Genomic DNA, 20,375 nt, shown 5'->3' with positions numbered 1-20,375 from the left:
GGGAAGACAGCACCACCCCTCCCCAGAAAAGGGGACCTAAAGAGGGCAGAGGAGAAATAGCAAAGGAGGGTCCTGGGACTCCCCACAAAGAGGAACACAGGTTTTCCTGGGATTGAAGGGACCTGCCCCTCCTGGCTGGGGGAGCAAGGGTTAATGTACCAGCATGGCTCAGAGATTCCACCATTTCCTCCTTATGCTGGGCAGGGCCATTCCTTTTTTCCCCACAACTGGAATTGCAAAGGAGATGGCTGGGATTGGGATGCTAGAGGTTGTGGTGAGTATTGACTGGTTATTGCTGTGACCCAAGCTGCCTTAAGTGGGTGGGGGTGTCTATTCATTACCGGGAATTTACTAGTGCATTTTTCCAGTGACAGGATCCTAGGATCCTGTCTTACAGAGAAAATACTGGTCCTTTGAGGAGGACCCCACTTAACATGAACAAACCCACTGGCCCACACACACACTTAGGCATACACACCAAGAGCTCACTGACATGTACACACAGCACACACCACACATCCCCACTGGTCGTGAGCTGCCTGTTCTTAAGAAGGCCACCCAGTTTGTGTTCCTGGGGAAGAACACTGTCCCCATTTGAATGCTTACAGTTTTGGATAGACGGGGGTAGGGGGATCCTCAGGCTCAGAGAGTTTGCTCAGAGAGGTTGCAAACTGAGTTCAGGGTCTCTGCTTGTAAACCAATTTTGTTTAGTTCACACAGTGGTTTTTCTTTAAAAAGTTGTTTTTTAAAAAATTAGATGCCAATATTTAAAAATAGATTTCACATTAAAGGTGGAAGATACTGGCAACAGTTGGTTGAGCTGAGGATGGTGGGGGTCCCTTTGTTTACCACAGTCTCCACAAGTGCCCTCTCCCTGACACTGCTTGGCTCCTATTGATGTGAGTTGAGATGAGTTGGTGACACTCATCTCAAATCTCCATGGTCAGTGGTATGGATGCCAGTATCTGCCCTGCCTGTGAGCTTGACCCTAGGGATCCCACCGATGCCACTGAGGACAGGGTTTTAAGCACCTGCTTTCTCGCTGGAACTCTTACTCCACCCACCTAATCCCCAGAGCTGCTATGGGCATGCTTGGGGCCATGTGGGACTGAGAGGTTGGGGGGTCTCTGGAGAGACAGGGTCCAGCCATTTCAACCAACCCCAGAACTCTGGAGTGACCACCCATCCACCCCCAACTCCATCCCATGCCCAGTGGGATGGAGAAGGAAGGAGAGTCTGATTCATAGATAACTTCCTTCTTCCTCAATAGAGCAAGGAGGGGCCAACCAGTAAGGACAGTAAATAATAAACAGACCATAACACAGACTGAAACACTTTAAAACTCCTATCAAACAAGTCCTCAGTTATTCGGCATTGGCGGGGGGTTTTAATATGCTTTTGTAAATTAGATATTCTGATTAATCCATTTAATGCAGATAATACTGGGATCTACTTCCTAGGCTATTAGGATTAAATGAGTTATTTTTGTAAAGTGCTTAGATCACTGCCTGGCACATGATAAGCTCTGTGTGCCAGTGACTGTTAAATAAAATAAATTAATTAATAATTGGAAGCCACCACTACATGCAGGGTGTGGCTTTAAAGTACAAAAATAGCATCTTCTAATACGTAAAGAGTGCTGTTCCTTTTCAAAGCTGACCTCAGGGAGGCTATGCGTTTGCCCCAGGCAGGATATCTTTTCTTGAAACACTCTGGCATCTTCCTTGGGAAACGCTTAAGAAAAAAGCTTGACAACACTCTGGGCTCACAGCTTCCCTGCCCAGCCCAGGACCCAGAGACAAGCAACTGGATTCCAAACCACATGGGGGTCTGCTGAGCTTCACATGAACTTACTTCAGCACACGTGGCTTCAAATAGCCTTAGATGTTCCAAAAGTCAGAGCTACCCTCAAAAGGTAATAATATCAAGACCACTTCCTGGTCTTAAGACCACTTCTGGTTAGCTCAGAGCTTTATGGCTTATAAGACAGTTTCTCCTCCACTACGGAGGGCATATAAAAAGATGTCCCGCAGAGGACAAAATGTTTTGAGTCATGATCTTTAAAGGACACACTCTTTCCCACAATAGTCAGTTCTGGGGTGTGTGTGTTTGAAAAATTCAGCTACTTTGGGAATGCTAAACAGGATTCCCCACCTCCAAAACCTTTGGAAACACTGAAGAAGTGAAAGTGAAAGTCGCTCAGTTGTGTCCGACTCTTTGTGCCCCCATGGACTGTACAGTCCATGGAATTCTCCAAGCCAGAATACTGGAGTGGGTAGCCTTTCCCTTCGCCAGGGGATCTTCCCAACCCAGGGATTGAACCCAGGTCTCCTGCATTGCAGGCGGATTCTTTACCAGCTGAGCCACCAGGGAAGCCCTAATACATGTCTGATGCTAAATCAAGGCTGAAGCTAGTGCCGTCATCTTTGATAGGTCACAAGGCACTTTGGGATCTTAGAGTACCGCAGGGCTCTGGTCATGGTGTGGGAGCTGTGCTCAGGGTCAGGTAGTAGAACCCTCTGGAAGGAAATGCCGGATAACAGAGGGCTTGGTTTCATCTCATCCCAGACAGCGGGGGCCCTGCCCCCAACTGCTGCTGATTGTGGAGTGGCTGGTGGACAGACTCCCCTTCATTTCAGCCCCTGCTGCTTGCTGCCCGCAAGAGAGCATGGAAAGAGGGCCAGAGGAGAGCGAGGAGGGAGGCAGGCAGTGCCAGAAGGCTGGGAGTAGGGCTACTGGCCATCCCACCCCCCAACTTTGTGCTTTGATTTTTCTCTTTTCTTGAAGGGTCTACCCTGACCCCTCCTCTGCCTTCTGCCATCACAGGGCGCAGAGCCACCCAAAACAGCCCAGAGGGCAACAGAGTCTTGGACCTGAGGAGGTTCAAAAATGAGCAGTCAGGATGGCGGTGGGTCCCAGTTTGGCTTCCATTCCCAAACGGGGAGGGTGCTCGTGGCCCATCTACCCTTAAGCTATCCTTTTGGAGAAAGGAGTGAGGTGGGTATGGGCTTGGCTCACATGGGTGAGCCACCTATGATAACAGTTTGGCTCAGGGCACTGTTCACTGACTGTGGCACCCTTAGGTTGAGGCAGGGGCCCTGAGGCCTCTGCTGGAACCAGAGACAGGAGATGAAGGGAGATGAGTTGGGAGGAAAGCAGACATCAAGTGAAGAAGGAAGGAGAAACAGGAGCCAGGATGATAGTAGGTACATAGCGAACTACCAAGGATTACACAAACATCTTTCTGATTCCCTAAGAGACACACACACACTCACACTCATACACACCCACCTGCACAGAACTGCAGCACTGGGCAACTTCAGTGGGTGCCATTCACATCAGGGGCTATGAAACTGGCACTCCCTAGAATTGTGCAGTGCACAGCCTGAGCATCTATCCATGGCAACCCTGCCACATGCACACATTCTCATACATAACCACACTCATGCTCATAAGTGTACCAGCACAAAGCACACACACAGAGGCAACCTTACTGCAATAAACACTTTGCATGCCTTCAGGCCTCCTCCTCTCCTTCCCTTCCTGTACTGGCCCTGCCCTTCCTAGATCCATCTTCACCACTGCCCCACTCCCCAGGGGAACAGAGGTGCTGGATGACATGAGCCGGAGTGAAGACAGAGGACCTTGGGGTCCCTGCAGTGACAGGCTGGGTGCTGAGAAACAGGCAGAAAGCGCAATCTGGCATCCTGATCCCCCTCCCATCTCCTGATCCCCCTCTGATCAGCCTACCCAGTGTTCAGTCTTCACCAAAGCCCCTAGGGACCAAAAAGCTTGGCTGAGCACCCACTGGAAGGAGTCACCCTCTAAGAGGGGCATTGGTGGGACTGCTGCTGTCTGGAATTTGTTCTGAGCTCACAGTTCTCACATCCTTAACAACCACCCTCTCTGCCACTACTACTAGGCAGGGCCCATCACCCCGAGGCCCCAGCTTGCTTTGAGGGGCAGACCCCAGACCCCTCCCTGTGCGTCCCTCCCCAGCTCCTAAGGAGCTGGGCCAGGCAACATATGCCCCAGGGGAGGGGCAGCCTACAGTGGGCTGAGCTCCAGGACTCCTGGGTTGAGATGCAGGAGGGCAGGGCATTGTCCTCCGTGACCGTGGCCTGGGAAGGGCTCACTGAGTCACAGGGCCACTTCCTCCCACGTCACTGAGTACAGAGGCACTTTCCCACCAAACCCCAAAGCTGGCTGGCCATACACTGGGCCACACACCTCGCCCTGCCCAGAGAGACAGACACACAGCGCACCAAAAGGGACCGTCTCCCGGCATCCCCTCCCCAAGGGTGGACCATGCCCAGCCATGCCAAGAGATCACAGATTAAACAGAATAAGCGCCCTCCCAGACTGACTCTGACCCAGCACGCCTCTCCCTGACACCTTAGTTTCCACCGGACTCTGGACCCACTGGTGGCTCCAGCCCAGAGCCCCTGTCCTGTCCCAGAAACTGCACCAACAGCCCCACCCCTCCCTGCACCATTTGGCTGGCACCAAGCAGAGGGAGTCGATGGAGGGGGTGAGGGGTGGGGGGTTACAGTACCTTGGGCCAACGTTATAGGGGCTGTATTGCATGACAGGGAGGGTCGGGGTGTGTGAGTGTGTGATTATTGCGTCCTGGGAAGGAACCACGTCTCTGCCTGCTCCCCACCGCCCCCCCCACCTGCCCCCTCCAGGAGGGGGGGGGCCCAGCCTAGGTCTTGTGGGTGAAGCGGGCCCACACCTGCTGCAGCTGTGACCGCGAGATGCGGAGCACCGAGGGCACGAGTCTGTGGTTGCCGGCGGCCAGGGGCGCGTGGCGCCGGTGGGGCGCCCGCACGGGGCTGCTCTCCGCCGAGCGGCTGCGCTGAATGAGGGAACCGGAGGAGCTGCCGCCGCCGGGGTGAGGGTAATGCTCGGTCTCCAGCGTGGAGGAGGAGAACACGGAGGACGCCAGTCGTCGCAGGGGGCTGTACCGCGGGAGGGAGTGCCCCGAGAGTCTGTCCTCCTCCAACTGAAAGAGACCAAAAGAGTGGAGGGAAAAGAGGTGTCAGGCACAGACTCGATCGACAGCTCCGTCTCGGGGGCCACCCACCGCTGACAGCCCCTGCGGCGCCGGCGTCGCGGGCAGGTGGGCAGGGTCCGGACCCTCCCGTTCTGCCTCACCACCTAGGCTCCGGCCTCCAACGCCCTTCCCCCGCCTCCTCCTCACACCATGGTCTCCTCCCGGAGACCTTGCTCACTCACCTTCTTCAGGAAGCCTTCCTGGCTTAGCTCTATATAGTTTGGAGTTCCCTCTGGGCTGGGGAAATCCTGCCCCCTCCCCCTGGAAAGACCGTTCTAAAATGTATCGGCATTTGTGCACCATCTGTCTCCCCAGCTGGACTCTGCGCCCTTCATGAGGTCGAGAGAACACCAGCTAAGTGCCCTCTGCGATGACAGCCCTGCCCCCATGCTCAGAGTCTCAGTGACGAGGTGGCAGAAGGGAAGGACTCTGAAGTCCAACTACATGTTTGAATTCCAACTCCACCACTTAATACCTGGGTGACCTCAAGCAAGTTACTTTACTTCATGCCTCAGCTTTCTCATCTGTAAAATGGGAGTAACTACGGTTTCCTAAGACTCTTCTTATGAGGATTAGGTGTTATAATATGCAAAGCCCTTAGAATGGTACTGGCCATGGTGTAAATGCTGTGTCATGTGAGCTGTTTATCACTCTCAAGAATGAAGAAAGAGTTTAGAGGATTGGGGGGTGGAGGAGCCAGTTGAAGTCATTTCTCCCAGGCAGCTTTTCCCTGTCTAAAGTTGAGAGACACGGCAGGGCTTGGCCACCTCACCTGGCCACCCCATGCCCCGCTGCTCTCATGCCCTCAGAGGGAAAAGAGAAAATGGGCTCTGTCCCAGGCATGTGGGGACAGGAACAATGACTTGCTGTCATCTGACCTTGCCCATCCTGACCCCAAGCTCTTCCTGGGACCGAGGCCAGTTTACAAAGCTTTAGGTGGCGCAGTGAGGACTGGCTGGGCCAGCTGCTAAAGGGCTGAGGAGGAGGGCGCCCCGTGGCCACTGAGTGGGGGTATCCAGGGGCCTGGCGTGGAAAGGGGGAGAAAGGATATGCTGTGGGTCGCCTTACACTCACTGGCCTCACCATGGTTTCCCCTCCTGCTTCTTTGTGGCCAAGTCTAGTATCCTTCTGAGCTAGTCCTGTCTGCACTGAGGGTTACGTGTCCATCGGCCCACGTGGCCATACCAAGGGCCAGCGGCACCCACCATTGTTCACACCCTTCTCAAAGCACATGTTGGCGGCTCCAGTTCAGCACCTCAGGCAGAGTTTGGTCAGCTGCCAAAGGGACTTAGTTCCAGCATGTCCTGCCCTTTCAGGCCAGGCACCACTTGTGGCCACCTCCCTGTCCTCCATGCCCAGCTGAAGTGTCACACCTGTGAAGCCACCCCAGCTTTCCTGGCAGGCTGGCTCCATTCCGAGCAGACAAGAGTCTGCCGTTATGTCCCTGTGGCCCCTTGAGTGTAAACACCGTCTCCACCTTTGCATCCTCGCCCTACCCCCTTGCCTGTGAGCCTGATTCATCTTTGTCCGCCAGCCTCTTGCACACGTGGCAGGGAAATGCTCTAGGGGCTGCCAAACAAATGTCCATGTCCTCAGGAAATGTTGACCCGCTGGGTTATCAGCCAGAGACAACTGGTGAAGGAGGGTAAACATCCCTCCCCTAGACCCCACACTCTGTCCACTGCCCTCCCCTCTGGCCTAGCTTTCCCGGCCACTTCTGATTTGCACGGTGAATTCCAGAGAGGAGAAATGAAGGTGTGTGTAAGAAAAAAAACATTCAAGGGTCATGGTACGCACACCAAAGAACAACAGATGCTCTAAGACTGCCTGGTTCCACACTGTCCTTGTCCTTACTCCCCATGGAGACGTGCAAGTGTCCCTATCTTTAAAGGTTGCTTTTAGGAGGAAGTTCATACATCAGACCCCGAGCAGACGGAGCTGGGACTCGGAGGGGCTTCCTTGCACAAAGGTTGTAGGGTGGGGTCCCTGCAGGGACTTCCTGCCTGCCCTGAGCCACTTAATCTAGTTGTGTTACAGGATGCAGGGAGGTCCACAAACTGTGATTCCAGGTGCAGTCAGGTGTGGAGACCTCACCCAGGCTCAAGACTCTCTCCAGACCAAAAGAAGGAAAAAAATATGCCAGTCCACCCCTCCCTCTTCCCCTGCCCTCGGCGAAGGAAGGGCTAGGCTTCACTCTGCTGCACTGAAACCCTGGAAAACACATGTCCTGCCCCACGTGCTCACACCCAGACACACACAGAGATACCGACATGCCCACAGGCACACCTGCTGCCATGGCCCAGCCAGCAGGCACACACGTGTGCACACGCAACACAGACACCCACACACCACAAAGGCTCTTTTTGACCCTGCACAAACCATCTGCTGTCTCTGGTCTGTTTGTTCCTCTCTCTCTCTTTCTTTTTTTGTCCCGTGGCTTGTGGGTTCTTAGTTCCCCAATCAGAGACAGTGCCCCCTGAAGTGGGAGCACAGAGTCTTAACCACTAGACCACCTGGGAAGTCCCAGATTCAGCCTTGTTTTTTTTTTTTTTTGTCTGCACTGCATGGCTTGTGGGATCTTAGTTCCCCGACCAGGGATCGAACTTGCATCCTTGGCAGTGAACATGCCTAACCACTGGACCGCCAGGGAAGCCCCTGATCCTCTCTTAAACACACAGCCCTCAGACTGTGTGGCTCCGAGCACAGCCCTGGAGCCAGCTGGCTGGATTCAAATCCCACTTCTACCCCTTAGCAGCTGGTGACCCAGGGCTACATACTTAGCTCCTCTGAGCCTCAGCTTCCTCACCCTGTAAGCAGGGGTGGCCTCTGCACTGTGTCGCTGTGAGGGTTACGTGGGAAGAATACAGAAGCTCAGGTAAGCAGCGCTGCTCTTTATTCTCATTAGAACCATCTCTGTGGCGACTACCCCGCCAGTGGGGACACTGTAGATGTCCGGGGTTCTCCACACACCACATGCTCTACACACTCTGAAAGTGCACCCACATGTGTGTGCGCGGACACATGGACACACCCACACACCACTGCACACTCTTGGGTAAACTGACACAGAAGAGCACACACGCGGCTGTAAAATGCTGCCCAAGCTCACTTCTGTGCACTGTGGGGAAACCAAGGCCTGCACAACCTAACACCCCGGCCAGACTCACACGACCCCATTGCTTGCTGAGACGGGCAGTACCCATCCTTGTCATCAGCAGGACCTGAGCCCAAGACTGACTGTACAGCAGGCCTGTGTCTGCTCCTCCAAATCTCACCCCCTTGGCTGGAATTCCCCAAAGTGAGGCTGACTCCCAGGACCAGGGGGGTATCTGAAGGTGAGAAAAGCCTCCCAGATGGCTCAGCTGCACAACTCTGACACTAGAGTAGTGCACCAGGAAGAGACTAGAAGGGCCCAGGTCCTGTACTCGGCCTCCTGACTTTAATTCTGGGCTTTCTGTCCACCCCACATGCACCACCACCATCTGTCCCCCTTCCTAGACCCTGCACCTCCCGAGGGCCCAGCCTGTTGTGTGTCTGATCTCTGATGCCTCTGGTCTCTGACACAGAGGCGCAGTAGGTGTGGAATGATGAGGTGATGAATGAATGAGAGGGGATCAAGGGAGCCCAGACGGATTCTGCTCCACCTCCTGCTTACCCAGTGCTGGTTCTGATGGGAACAGAGCCCGGGTCAGCAACATAGCCATGCTGCCCAAGCCCTGCCCTGGCTGAGCCTCCAACTCAGGCTGGCTAGGACCTCTCAGGGTGGGGGCTCATGGTCCCCATTTTTTGAGCCTCCAGTTTTCCAGTGCCCAGGACAAGGCCAGGATGTACAGTCTCAGGATCTCAGGTTAGAAACTGTCTCTTCTACACACCGGGATGGGGCCTGAAGACAGTCCTGTCTGGAGCCGCCTCCTCCGGGGCACCGGGGTCTCCTGGCCAGGCCTCCCGACCTGAGCACTCAGTGGAACCGGCCCTGCACCCGGCATCTCCCAGAGTCTCCCGTGTGCAGGCCCCCACACGGGACAGTCGAGGGGAACGCACGTGGGCCCTGAGCTCTCTAGCATCACTTCCTTGGCTCTCCCCAGTCCTCTGAGGGGACATGGACCCCAGTCAGCACCCAGGGTGAGTGGTGGAGCCACTTCCTGGGTCAGAAGTCAGTCTCTGCACCACACAGGGAAACCCAAGCAGGCCAGGGACCTTCTGCCTGTTCGGACACCCCATATTTGCCAAAAAAAACCCCCAGAATACCATGAGACGGGCTGCAGCCCCTCACCCCAGCATTTATGATGCAGCCACCACCAGGCCTCTCTGTGCCCATCCTGTCTCGTCCCTTAGGCCTCCCACACGAGAAGGCACCACGGCAACCTGACCGGGTCCTCCCAGGGCTGCCAACATGCCAGCCCCTGTGTCCAGTTTACGGTCCCCCCCTGCCCTGGCTCCTTCCCTCCCCATCACTGTCCAACATCCTGGCTCTCAGAGCTCACCCTCGGCACAGTGCCTGCTCTGACCCAGCACACCCCCCGCTGCCCTCGCCCCTCTTCAGCAAGCTCCTTCTCGACTCAGGGAGCCCTCTTCCTGGGTGTTCTCGCCCCTTCGTCTCACTCTTTTTCAAGGTGTGAATCCCAGCTCTGCCTTCACCCTGGGCTCTCCCCACTCCACATAGTCCTCTTTTGAGTGACACCACCCACTCCTGTGGACTACGAGATCCCCAGATTCATATCTCTCACTGAGATCTCTCTCCTGAACCCCAGTGCCTCCACAGTGGACATCCCCCAGGTACCATGAGGTCACTGCGTCCAAATCTGAGTTGATGCTCCCTTTGAAACCATTCAGCGACAGCTCCGCTGCCCACCCAGAACGCCCGGTGTCAGCAGCGACTCCCTTGGTCCTCTCCCCAAGACCCCCAGACTCCATCCACCCTGCCCCACATCCAGAGTCCCCTCCCTGCTCCACGCCCCCAGGGCGCTCTCCTGCTGGCGTCTGCCCTGTGGCCTTCCTACTGATAGGTTTGTGCCCCTTCAATCCATTTTCCACACAGTAGCCAGAGGGACCCTTCAAAAGTATCAATGGCATCATGTCGCACCCCTGCTTAAAAGCCTGCCACGCCGTGCCGTGCTAAGTCGCTTCCACTGTGTTCAACTCTGTGCGACGCCATGAACTGCAGCCTGCCAGGCTCCTCTGTCCTCTCAGTGGCTCACCAAGCCTTCAGAATCCAGCACCAAGGCCAAGGCCCTCCTGGACGGGGCCCCGGGACCCAGCTCGCAGCCTTGTCTGCTGCAACCCGCCGATCAGTGTTTCTGATTGCCGCCTCTGGGCCTTTGCACACCCTGTCCCCATGCTCTGGGAGGTCTTTCTCCTGTTTTGTCACCTGGCTGACACTGCCCCGAAGGCGAGACTCGACTCAGAACCCTGCCCCCCACAATCATGCTTGGAGACCCTTAAAGCTGCCTCCCTTCATCACGGCTGCAACCATTGGGTGCTAGCCGGCAGCCCCCAGGGAGCATACGGGAGCACTCTCAGCTGCACGCCAGGACTGTGGGCATCAGGGGTGGGGAGTGGGGTGCAAGCCCAGCCTTACCTGTCTCTGCGGGCCAGTGGGATCCGACTCTCTCCGTCGGGGGCGGGGTCCAGAGTGCAGGGGCGAGTGGGAAGGGCTGCCAGGCGTCGGGGGCTGTGATGTCTCTGACCGGCCATCGGCCTGGCTCAGCTGGGGTGGCGGGGGCTGGGAAGGCGTCAGCCGCAGGTCCTCCTCGGCCAGCGTGTGCATGCCGCGTCCCCGGGGCCGGACGGCGGGCTCTGGCCCTGGCCGCCGCCGCTCCTCGGCCTCCTCGGGCAGCGGCCGCAGCTCCTCGGGCTCCTCGTCCGTGGTGCCCGATGTGCTAGGCTCAGCCCCCGGGGGGAAGTCCTTCAGCTCCGTCTCCTTGTCGATGATGACCCACTCCTTGCTGTCGAAATCCTCCTCCTCGGCCAGTGGCACCGAGCGGAAGGCATTGCTCAGGGCCTCCTGCTCCACAGAGGCTGACACGTCCATGCGGCCGCTGGCCTGCCGGTCGGCGTGGCCTGTGTCCACTGACAGCATCTGGGCTGGCTGCGAGGAGCAGGCTTGCCGCGAGGGTGAGCCAGGCAGATCCATCCGTGACCTGCAAAGCCACCCCACGTGGAGCTCAGTGCCCGGCCTCTCTGGATCCCCAAGGACCCCAAGGTGGAGCCCTATGCCTGGGACCTCCTGACTCTGCCCTTCTCCCACCCCGGGCCAGGCTCAGCCACCTCCTGGGTTGCCACCCTCCAACCTCAGTCCTTGCAAAGAACTCATGCATTCATTCAACACACATTTTCGAATGCTTACTATGTTCCAGGAATCTAAACAAGCAGTAAGTAAAATTCTTGGGCTCAAGGAACACTGCCCTCCAGAGCACTCCCAGAAATTTGGATCTTCCTAAAGATAACTTGATGCTTGCCCCACCAGGGCTTCCACCCGACCCAGGCTTGCGCCCGATGTGCCCAAGATAAACACACCCACCTGCCCTCGAGTGTGCTGATGGTTTTCTGGCCTCTTCTACCACCACCCTTCAGGCCTACCTGGCTGGTTTCACCTCCTCCAATAAACTCCAGTGACAGCCCCCCTACCAGCCCAGGACAAAGTCCACATGCTTTAGTCTGGCATTCAAGGCGCCTGGCAGCCAGACAGAGGCCCTGTTTCCCATTTCCCCTAGCCAGACCCATCTCAAAGTCACCTGCTTTTTCCTCTGTGCCTTTATAAATGCACCTCCCCCTACACGGCCTGCCCTTCCACCTTGGGCTGTCCACCCCAGCTCGGTGTCAACTCCTATAGGGAGCTGTTCCCTCTTGCATGATGGGGGGCTAGTTTGCCTTCCCAGGGCTGCCTCGGTCCCCTCACGTCAGAGCATGTGTGTGTTTATGAGTCTGCCGCCCCAGGAGGCGATGACTTCTGCCAGACAGGGGCTGGGTCCCCTCTGACTTTTGCCTCTGGGACACTGATTCTACCTGGGGACATCTCTTTTGTTGTTATCTTAACCTGTGCTGTGAATCTCACATGGCTTGCTGAGGTTCTCAACTGGGGTTTACTGGCCCCAAGGTGAGGATATTCTTCAGGAATGCTACACAAGGAAGAACTGTCCTCCCCAACATTCCAGGGTGCCCTGCTGAGAACCACGGAAAACTCACACTCAGGCTGTGGGCAGGGGGCTGCCTGCCATCCTCCCCCTAGCATCGAGCCTGTGAGGGGAGTGGTACAGATCAAAGCCTCCTGTCGGCCTTTCTCAGCCTCCTCCCACCCTGGCCTATGTGGGTTCTGCCAACACTAATCTGCACAGCATTTTTATCGATTTGTTCATAAACATAAAAAAAAAACAAAGAAAGGTCACCGGGTCTTACATTCACACTCCCATTTAAGTGGCTGACGTCACTTGCTTTCCCAAGATCATGGCTTGTTTTGATGGACATGAAGGAGAGAGAGGCTGAAGATGGGGTGGGGGGTGGTTGAAGCAAGCAGGGAGGGGCACACCCTGATCCCATCTGCTTCATACACTCTCCTGCTCCCTCGTGCCCCAGAGCCCCCCAGCCCTCCAGCCTGCTTGAGATCCTGGCCCTTCCCTTCCAGAAAATCTCCCCTTGACCCTCTCCTCCGCTCAAACAAGCGTTCACTCTGAGCCAGACCAAGGTGTTCTCCAGGACTGTCTTTGCTCAGGGCATTTCCCACCTCCCTCTTCCACTCATCTCCCTTCCAAACTGCCCTTCCTCACTCCTCCCTGTTTCCTGAACCCTCTGGGCGACTGGGAGGAAAATGTGGTCTTCTGTCCCTGGGATTCAACCTGTGAGAGTGTGAGTATCTGTGGATATGAGTGTGTGTGTAAGGGCTGACGGCTCCCTCAGGACAGGGCCTGCATCCCTCCGTCCTGGGGTCACCAGAGGGACTGGCACAGGGCTGCCCTGTCTTGAGCACCCCAGAGGGGCACTGTGCCAGTCCCGGAGGTAGAGTGCAGTTTGGGGCAGAATCCAGAGCGGGGATGGTGGCTGAGGCGGGGCAGGAGGGGACAGGGGTGTGGACAAGACCCCCTATCCCGGGGCTGGGCCTTGGGCAGCAACTCCTTTCCTGGTGCAGAGAAGGCCCCCACCTTGCTGTAAAGCCCCACCCCAAACCAAGGGAGGTGGGGTATTCTCTCCACCCGAGGTGGTCCCACCCACCAGATGAGGATCCGGCCCTGGTCCCTGGCAGCCATGGGGCACCAAGCTCCACCAGCCACTCTCATCCCACATCCTAAAGGCTCACCTTGGCTCTCAACTCTCCCAACACTCCCTCACATCAACCAGGTCCCTCCTCTCTCCCTGACATTCAGACTCCCAAGCCCTGATCCCCAAAGCTTGGTCTGTCTCCTCCTCAAACACGCCCAACACCCGTTGAATCTTCTCCAGGCCCTCCGCTGGAGCTGGAGGAAGCTTCCCCAGTTGCTCTGAGGCCTCTGTAATTAGTCCCTAGGGAAAGAGGTTCTGGAAGCACACCCACCTACCATCTCAGCCTTCACCTCCTCCTATGCCTGACCCCCACCCCACGCCCCTTCGTGGCCTAAGCTGGGCCCTCTACACTCCCACACCCTCTCCAGGGCTGGTCAGTGATTCTAACCGAGTCCCCAGTCCCAAGCGTAAATCTCATAACCCTTCCAGGGTCCCCCACCTCTGCCTGGAAACTGCCCTTCCTCCAGACCAGCTGTGAGAAGCTGATGGGGTGGGGGGGGACCAGGGGCCCTGGACCACACCCCTGGCTCCAGACCCACCTCCTGTCATGCAGCTCCACCCGCCCGTCTGCCGTGGACAGCCTCTCGGACTCAGGGCTGTTGACCCTCCGGTAGCGCAGAGAACGAACTGGGGTTGTCGGTGAGTCTGGGGGAGCCCGCACCGGGGAGCTGGGGACCCCCACACCACGGGTCTGCTCCTCCTCCACCACAGCGGGGGTCTGCAGGAGAGGGGAGTCCCATGAGCTGGGGCTGATGGGGCGGCTGTGGGGCTGTGGTTTTCTCAGGGCAAAGGAGGGAGCAGGAGGTCTGAGCACTGGGTGCCAGTGATCCCGGGAGGGCGTCAGGCCAAGGAGGCAGGGCGACCAGGCAGGTGGCTGGGGAGAGGGACCCATGGGTGGGGAGCAAGGGGGCAGGGGGAGAAGGCCACCCATGTCGCCCTCCCTGGCTGCAGTTACTTTTCCAATGTTGATCCGGAGTTTGTTCCGGTTGACATCCGTCTCCTCCCAGACTTCAGCCTCAGGACCCCCAGGGTGGGGGACAAGGTGGGGGCTGGGACCCAGTCCCTCGGGGGGCCGACCAGGCAGGATCGGGGGTGCATTCTCCTGGTCGCTGAGGTGCTCGCCCTGCAACACGTCCTCGGTGTTCTCCCGGAGCAGGTCACCGGGCACTGGCGTCACGTTGACCACCCTGTGGAGGCCAGGAGGGGGCCGTGGGCAAGGCTGGTGGGGGGCTGCCCTCTCCTCTAGCCCTGGAGACCACCCATCACCCTTGGGCGGGGGCACAGGAGAGGTCCGGCAGGTTGGGGGCGTCCATAGGCCCAGCTCCATCTCTGGTTCGTAGAGGCTCTGGGACCACAGTACCCTCAGGTGGGTCCGGTGGGTAGAGGCTTGGAGGCGGGCTACAGCACCACCTGGCTCTGTTTATTTAGGAGATTTGCTGCTTCGTGGCCCTGCCAGCTCCCTACTGCAGTTTGCTGTCCCGATTCCTCGAGACTAGGCGTACATGCCTGCTAAGGCGCGTCAGTCATGTCTGACTCCATACGACCCCATGGACTGTAGCCTGCCAGGCTCCTCTGTCCATGGGATTCTCCAGGCAAGAATACTGGAGTGGGTTGCCATTTCCTTCTCCAGGGGAATCTTCCCAACCCAGGGATAAAACCCGCGGGCAGGCGAGTTTCTTTACCACTAGCACCACCTGGGAAGCCCTGGGGATTAGGAAATGGGTCTAAAGAAAGAATCACTTTGGAGTTCCTCGAGCAATGTCATCACAGAACTGGCAGCATGTGTGCCGCCAAGTCCTGCTGAGTCTCCCCAGCGGGTCCCCTGACTCACTCCTGGGACGGTGGAGCAGGGGGAGACCTCCTCACTCTGGCCCCTCCCTGGGCCACTCAGTTTTGTGCTTTTCACTTGGATCTGAGTTCGCCGACTCATCGATTATAAACATCCTCCACTCAACTGAGAGCATTTTGAGGTCAGGGGCTATTAAATTTCTTCTCTGAGCCCTACAGGGCCCAGAGCTGGGGCTCAAGACCTGGCCATGTGTGATCACCAAACTGTGGGCCCCGGGGGACCCTCACTCAGGGATCCCTGCTCCCCAGAAAGGTCAAGAACTCCAAATAAGGATGTCCATTGCAGCCCCAGATTGAAGGTGGAGACATGGTAGGACTTCCTGGGATTCAAGAGCCCCGCTTCTGAGCATCGAGAACAGGAGAGACAGTCAGGTGGCGTCCGGGTAGGAAGAGGAGGAGAGGGTTGGCTTCCCAGGTGACACCGCAGGGCAGGGGTCGTCTGCCCCCCGACAGGGCCATCGCCCCTCCTGAGACTCACCCAAACATGGCTGCCGTCTGCCGGGTGTTCTGCTGGGGCGGGGTGGAGGTGCTCGTGGACAGGAGGGCGTCATTGCCCGCCTTCTCCCAGTCAAAGGCCTCGTTCTCGGCAATGCCCCGCTCCTTCATGCTGTTCTCAAACACTGACATGATCAACTGCAGGGGGCGGGGGTGGCGGGAGGACAGAGCGGTGACCCCGGGGGCTAGCCAGGAGGGGGTGGGCAGGTGCTGGGGTCGCAGAGGGGAAGACAGGGGCCTTCCAGGACAGGGAGGGGCCAAGAGGGGGCATTGGAAGGAGAAGGGCACATTGATTTTAAATGAAAACATGCACACAATATGCAAATCAGCATGCAAATTATTGTCTGGACTTCAGCTCCCCCCCTGGCTGGACACAAGCCCTTGGAGATGTGTCCCGCTCATCCCTGTCCCCAGCCTCCTCTGCCATCGCCACCGGCGCAGCGGACGCCGCAGCAGCAGCAGTTTCCCCAACCCGCCACCTGGGGTCATACCTCTGCACAGAATGCTTCGTCTGCCTGCAGTGCCCAGCCCACCGTTCTCTCCCATCTGAAGCCTTCCCTGATTCCCTCGCCCACACAGCCTCAGTTTGAACTGTTCACAGGCCTACCTGCCGCCTCTACATTTCTAGCAGCCAGCCACAGGGCTCAGCACAGGGTGTGCTGGAAGCTGTGTGGTCTGGGGGAACCCCATGAGGCTCAGTTAGGACTAAGGGGCATGGTCTCCTGACTACCCGAGTAAGGGATCTCTGCCAACAACCGGGTCTCTGGGTTTAGGAGGTGGCAGTCCCCCAGACGTTCCCACTTTGACTTAGCTCTCTCTCCAGACAGTTCTCTCTGCTAGCGGGACCGCCTTTACTGTGGGCCCACTGTGGGCCTGACACTATCCGTGTTCCCGAGGGGTGTGGCCATGCCTGGCACACAGCAGGTCCTGGCAGAACACTGTATTCCCCATTCTTTTGATCAGGGTCAGCAGGTCCCATAGGAGTGTGGTGAGGGCACCTTGGAAAGAGCCCTGGACTTGGAGGCAAGTGTGCCCGAGCCCTGCCCTGCTCCTCACCAGGCTACCAGGCCTCAGTTTCCTCATCTGTGAAATGGGGACAATCATCCCACTTGGTCTCCTACAGAGTTTCGATGTAAAGTCCTTGAAAGCACTTGGTTTCATTAATGATTAAGTGCTGGAATAATAACATGAAGAACACGCAATATCACCAAAGGCTTGTTTTAAAGCTTAAATGAATTAAGTGAGGAAAAGCGCTGAGAGCAGGGTGAGCTCTTGATAAATCAGAGCTGCGACTGGTGTTTACAACAGCAGAGAACAGTTTCTTTCGTGCAGTTGGAAGAGCAGGAGAGGTGCTCAGGACCAAGCCGGCAGGGGCGTGGGGCCTCAGCAGGAGAGATGGTGCTGGAGACGGCAACCCACAGAGAAGGGGGTGCAGGAGCGGGCGGCAGGCTCCCACCTGGTAATCGGGCTTCGTGAAGTAGTCGAGGCTGGCAATGTGGTCCAGGAAGAGGTGGAACTCGGAGGGCATGTGCTTCAGCAGCATTCGGTGCTCATACTTCTCCTTGATCATCCCTACCTGCTCCTGGAGGCAGGAGGGCACCGGGAGATGGAGCCCCGGCTGCCCTCCATGCCCTCGCCACCCCCAGGTCCAGCTGTACTGGCCTTACCTTGTCCTTGATCTTTCTCCAAGGCAGCTGACCCACTGCAAACTCCACCAGCATGTAGAAAAGGGACCACAGGTCATCGTGGCGGCCCATCTCCTGGGGGTGGGGGTGCGGAGGGGGGTCACCCACAGCTCTCAGGTCCTTCCCTGGGAGTGGGGGCTGACCCTTCACTGAGGGACCCCAGTCAGGGTGCCTGTAGGCAGAGCTAGGGTCTCCCTGAAGCTATGGCTCCACTCCTGACCCACCAACACACAGGATCCCTCAGTCAAAAGTTCTGTGTGAGTTTTCTCATCCTCCAGAGATTCGTAGTGGGCACAGAGAGGAGGGGATCCTCCAAGTAAGGAAGAAGGTGACGTCAAGGGGACACACCAGGGGAGCCCTCCTCCAGGATCTCTGGAGGGGCAGCTTCCAGCCCCTGCCTTGGGCTCCTCTCCACCCCACCAACAGCCGCACACCCCACCCCTGACCTGTGCCCGTACTGTCTTACCTTCCCCAGTCCCGGCCCAGCCACTCACCCGGTTCTTGTGGGCATTGACCGAGGCATAGCGTACAGTCCCCCGGAACCCGGCCACATTCCGAGGCTGCAGAGGGGAGGACACCAACAGGAATGTCACCTGCCGCCCCTGACCCAGGGCCACATCTCAACCCTGCTTACCAAGCCTCCTCAGCCTACCCTAGCCCTGCCAGCCTCCCACTCCGCCCCCAACCCCACGCCCGCTCCGGATCACATGGGTCAAGAGCAGCCTGACCCACAAGCCCAGCCTTAAACCTGCCTCCTGCCCCTGCTTGATTCCCCTGCTCATCTGCCCTTGACTGGAGTGGGCAGACAGACCACAGGGCGTGGAAATGGCCTGCACTCAGGCCACGGGGGAGAGGGAACGGGCTGTACGTGGCTTCAGCGCTGAGTGACACTGAGGCCAGGCCCGTCTAGGCAGCTTCAGCAAAGGCTGGTGAAGGCTCCCCAGGTCAGGGGCTGAGGTGAGGACGCCAGGATTCCGGTGAGCGGCGCTACTCACAGGCCGGACGTCCCCCGTGGTGTTGGTATACTGCCGGGCCAGCCCGAAATCCAACATGTAGCACTTTCGGTAGGTAGAGGGCAGCCTGCCCATGGCAAAGTTTGACTGGGGGAAGACAGCAGCTGTGAGGGAGGCCGCCTGTGGGCTCCAAGCCCACCTGGCCCACCTCAGGAGACAAACAGCTCTGGTGAGGGCCCCTCCACCCCTCCTCACATTCACATGAGAGAAAAACATCGTGTGAGCAGGACACGGACCCTCGTCTGAGGGGCAGGTGTGCTTATCCTCATTTCAGAGGGGAGGAAACTGAAGGCCAGCTGGGGGCTTCTCCCAGATCACACAGCAGGAGGTGACCCAGCCGGGGCCCGCCTGGCTCGGAATCCCCGGGACTCCCGGCAGGACCACGTGGCCCAGTGTAGCTGTCCTGCTCTGTGGCACCAGGCGGCCAGCATTGTCCTTGCTGTGTGACTTTGGGCCCTTCAACCAACTTTTCTGGGCCTGTTTTCACTTTTTTTTTTTTTTTTTTTAATTTGTTACTTATTTATTTGGGCCTTAGCTGCAGCATGTGGAATCTAGTTCCCTGCCCAGGGATCAAACCTGGGCCCCCTGAATTGGGAGTGGAGAGTCTTAGCCACTGGACCACCAGGCAAGTTCCTCACCACTCTAAATCGGAGGCTTTTCCCCAACACCAAGACCCAAGATGTCACAAAATTAGCTACTTAGAATCTCTTCCTAAACCGCAGCCCCTAGGTCCTCTTCCTCCATCCCTCCATCTTTCCCCAGCCCCTTCACCTTTCCAGGTTCAAGGACTATTCAGGTCAGGGGTGAGAAAAGGGAAGAGGACAGAAGATAAGGGAGGCCATGGGCATGGCCAGGGTGGGCAGAGGTGCTCCTGGGAGGCAGCAGGGAGGAGGAGGCGGTGCTGGAGAGGGAGAGCAGGAGGAGGGGACAGGCAGAAGAAGCTGTCCCCACCCCAACCCCTGCTCTGGAGAAGAAACAGGGGGCCCAGGGAAGGGGAGAAGGTGGGGGGAGCTTTGGAGGAGGGGACCACCCTCACCGGCTTGATGTCGCGGTGCAGGAAGCCCACGGAGTGGATGGCCTCGATGGACTCCAGGATCTGCTTGCCCAGCCGCAGCGTGGTGCTCAGCGTGAAGGTGCCCCGCGGCTGACTGCGGCGCAGGTCAGCCAGGTTCCGGCCCTGCAGTGCGGGTGGGGCCCTGTTCAGCTGCCGTCCAGCAGTCCACCGCCACCGTGACGCTTGGCCCAGCCTTGCCACCCCGCCAAGGCTCGTGCCCACTCCCCGCTCCTCCAGAGTCCACAGTCTCCATCCTACCCCAGGTGTCCCCACCAGATCTCTTGGGGGAGAGAGAGGGAGGGTGGGCTGTGGGGGCTCACCTGGAGCTGCATCACCACGTAGTTGAACTTCTCGTTCCGGCCACAGCCAATGAACCTGCACACGTGGTCTTTCCCTGAGGGGCACAGACAGGGGTCTCCCAACTCCCACTCCTTCTTCCTACTTCCAGCCCTAAGGTGGGCTCCTGGGGTGCTCTTGATCCCTGGTCCCCCAGCCCTGGGCCCTGGCCACTTCTCCCACTGCCCCCTCCACCTTAAGCCGATCGTGGTTCTTGGTACCATAGCCCCTCACCCATCACCTACCGGCCCTGGGCTCCATCACCCTTCCCCTCCCCTCCTGCCCTGGACCCATACCTTGCAGCTTTTTGAGCACAGCCACCTCCATCTTGAGGACCTGCTTGGGTTGCTGGGCCGACTCCACCTTGAGAGCCACATTCTCCCTGGTCAGCAGGTCCATGGCCTCGTAGATCTCACCAAAGCCCCCGCCCCCGATCTTTTTGAGCTACAGAGACAGGGGAGAGGGGAAGAGGGGGCACGGGGATCAGGCTGAGTAGCTCTCCACCCAACGCACTGCTGGCTCACATCCTTCAGTGTCCTTGGAGAAGAGGATCCCCCACCCACCAGTGCTCCCACCTCCTCTCCTAGTGCTAGAGACAGCTCAGCAACCGCCCCCCCCCCCACCAACATACACAC

At 57.8% G+C, this 20,375-nt stretch overlaps 1 protein-coding gene across 2 annotated transcripts in view; it reads right to left on the bottom strand.

Annotated features, from left to right (window-relative positions):
- TTBK1 (tau tubulin kinase 1) overlaps positions 1 to 20,375 on the bottom strand; it is a 42,175-nt gene that overhangs the window by 13,641 nt on the left and 8,159 nt on the right. Inside the window, exons 3-14 of one of the 2 annotated variants that reach the window (XM_070778020.1) lie at positions 20,037 to 20,184; positions 19,725 to 19,798; positions 19,387 to 19,527; positions 18,333 to 18,437; positions 17,832 to 17,897; positions 17,320 to 17,412; positions 17,109 to 17,234; positions 15,636 to 15,790; positions 14,265 to 14,496; positions 13,849 to 14,027; positions 10,635 to 11,196; positions 4,736 to 5,005 (exon numbers count right to left, since the gene is read on the bottom strand). In XM_070778020.1, coding sequence (XP_070634121.1) covers positions 4,736 to 5,005; positions 10,635 to 11,196; positions 13,849 to 14,027; positions 14,265 to 14,496; positions 15,636 to 15,790; positions 17,109 to 17,234; positions 17,320 to 17,412; positions 17,832 to 17,897; positions 18,333 to 18,437; positions 19,387 to 19,527; positions 19,725 to 19,798; positions 20,037 to 20,184 — 2,151 coding nt within the window. The remainder of the gene's footprint in view (positions 1 to 4,735; positions 5,006 to 10,634; positions 11,197 to 13,848; positions 14,028 to 14,264; positions 14,497 to 15,635; positions 15,791 to 17,108; positions 17,235 to 17,319; positions 17,413 to 17,831; positions 17,898 to 18,332; positions 18,438 to 19,386; positions 19,528 to 19,724; positions 19,799 to 20,036; positions 20,185 to 20,375) is intronic. The other variant, XM_070778021.1, reaches the window with a different exon arrangement.

The sequence above is a fragment of the Bos indicus genome, chromosome 23, assembly GCF_029378745.1.
Source record: "Bos indicus isolate NIAB-ARS_2022 breed Sahiwal x Tharparkar chromosome 23, NIAB-ARS_B.indTharparkar_mat_pri_1.0, whole genome shotgun sequence".
NCBI classification, from domain to species: Eukaryota; Metazoa; Chordata; class Mammalia; order Artiodactyla; family Bovidae; genus Bos; species Bos indicus.
Note: the sequence above shows the minus strand (reverse complement) of the source record. Positions and strands in the feature narration are given on the sequence as shown.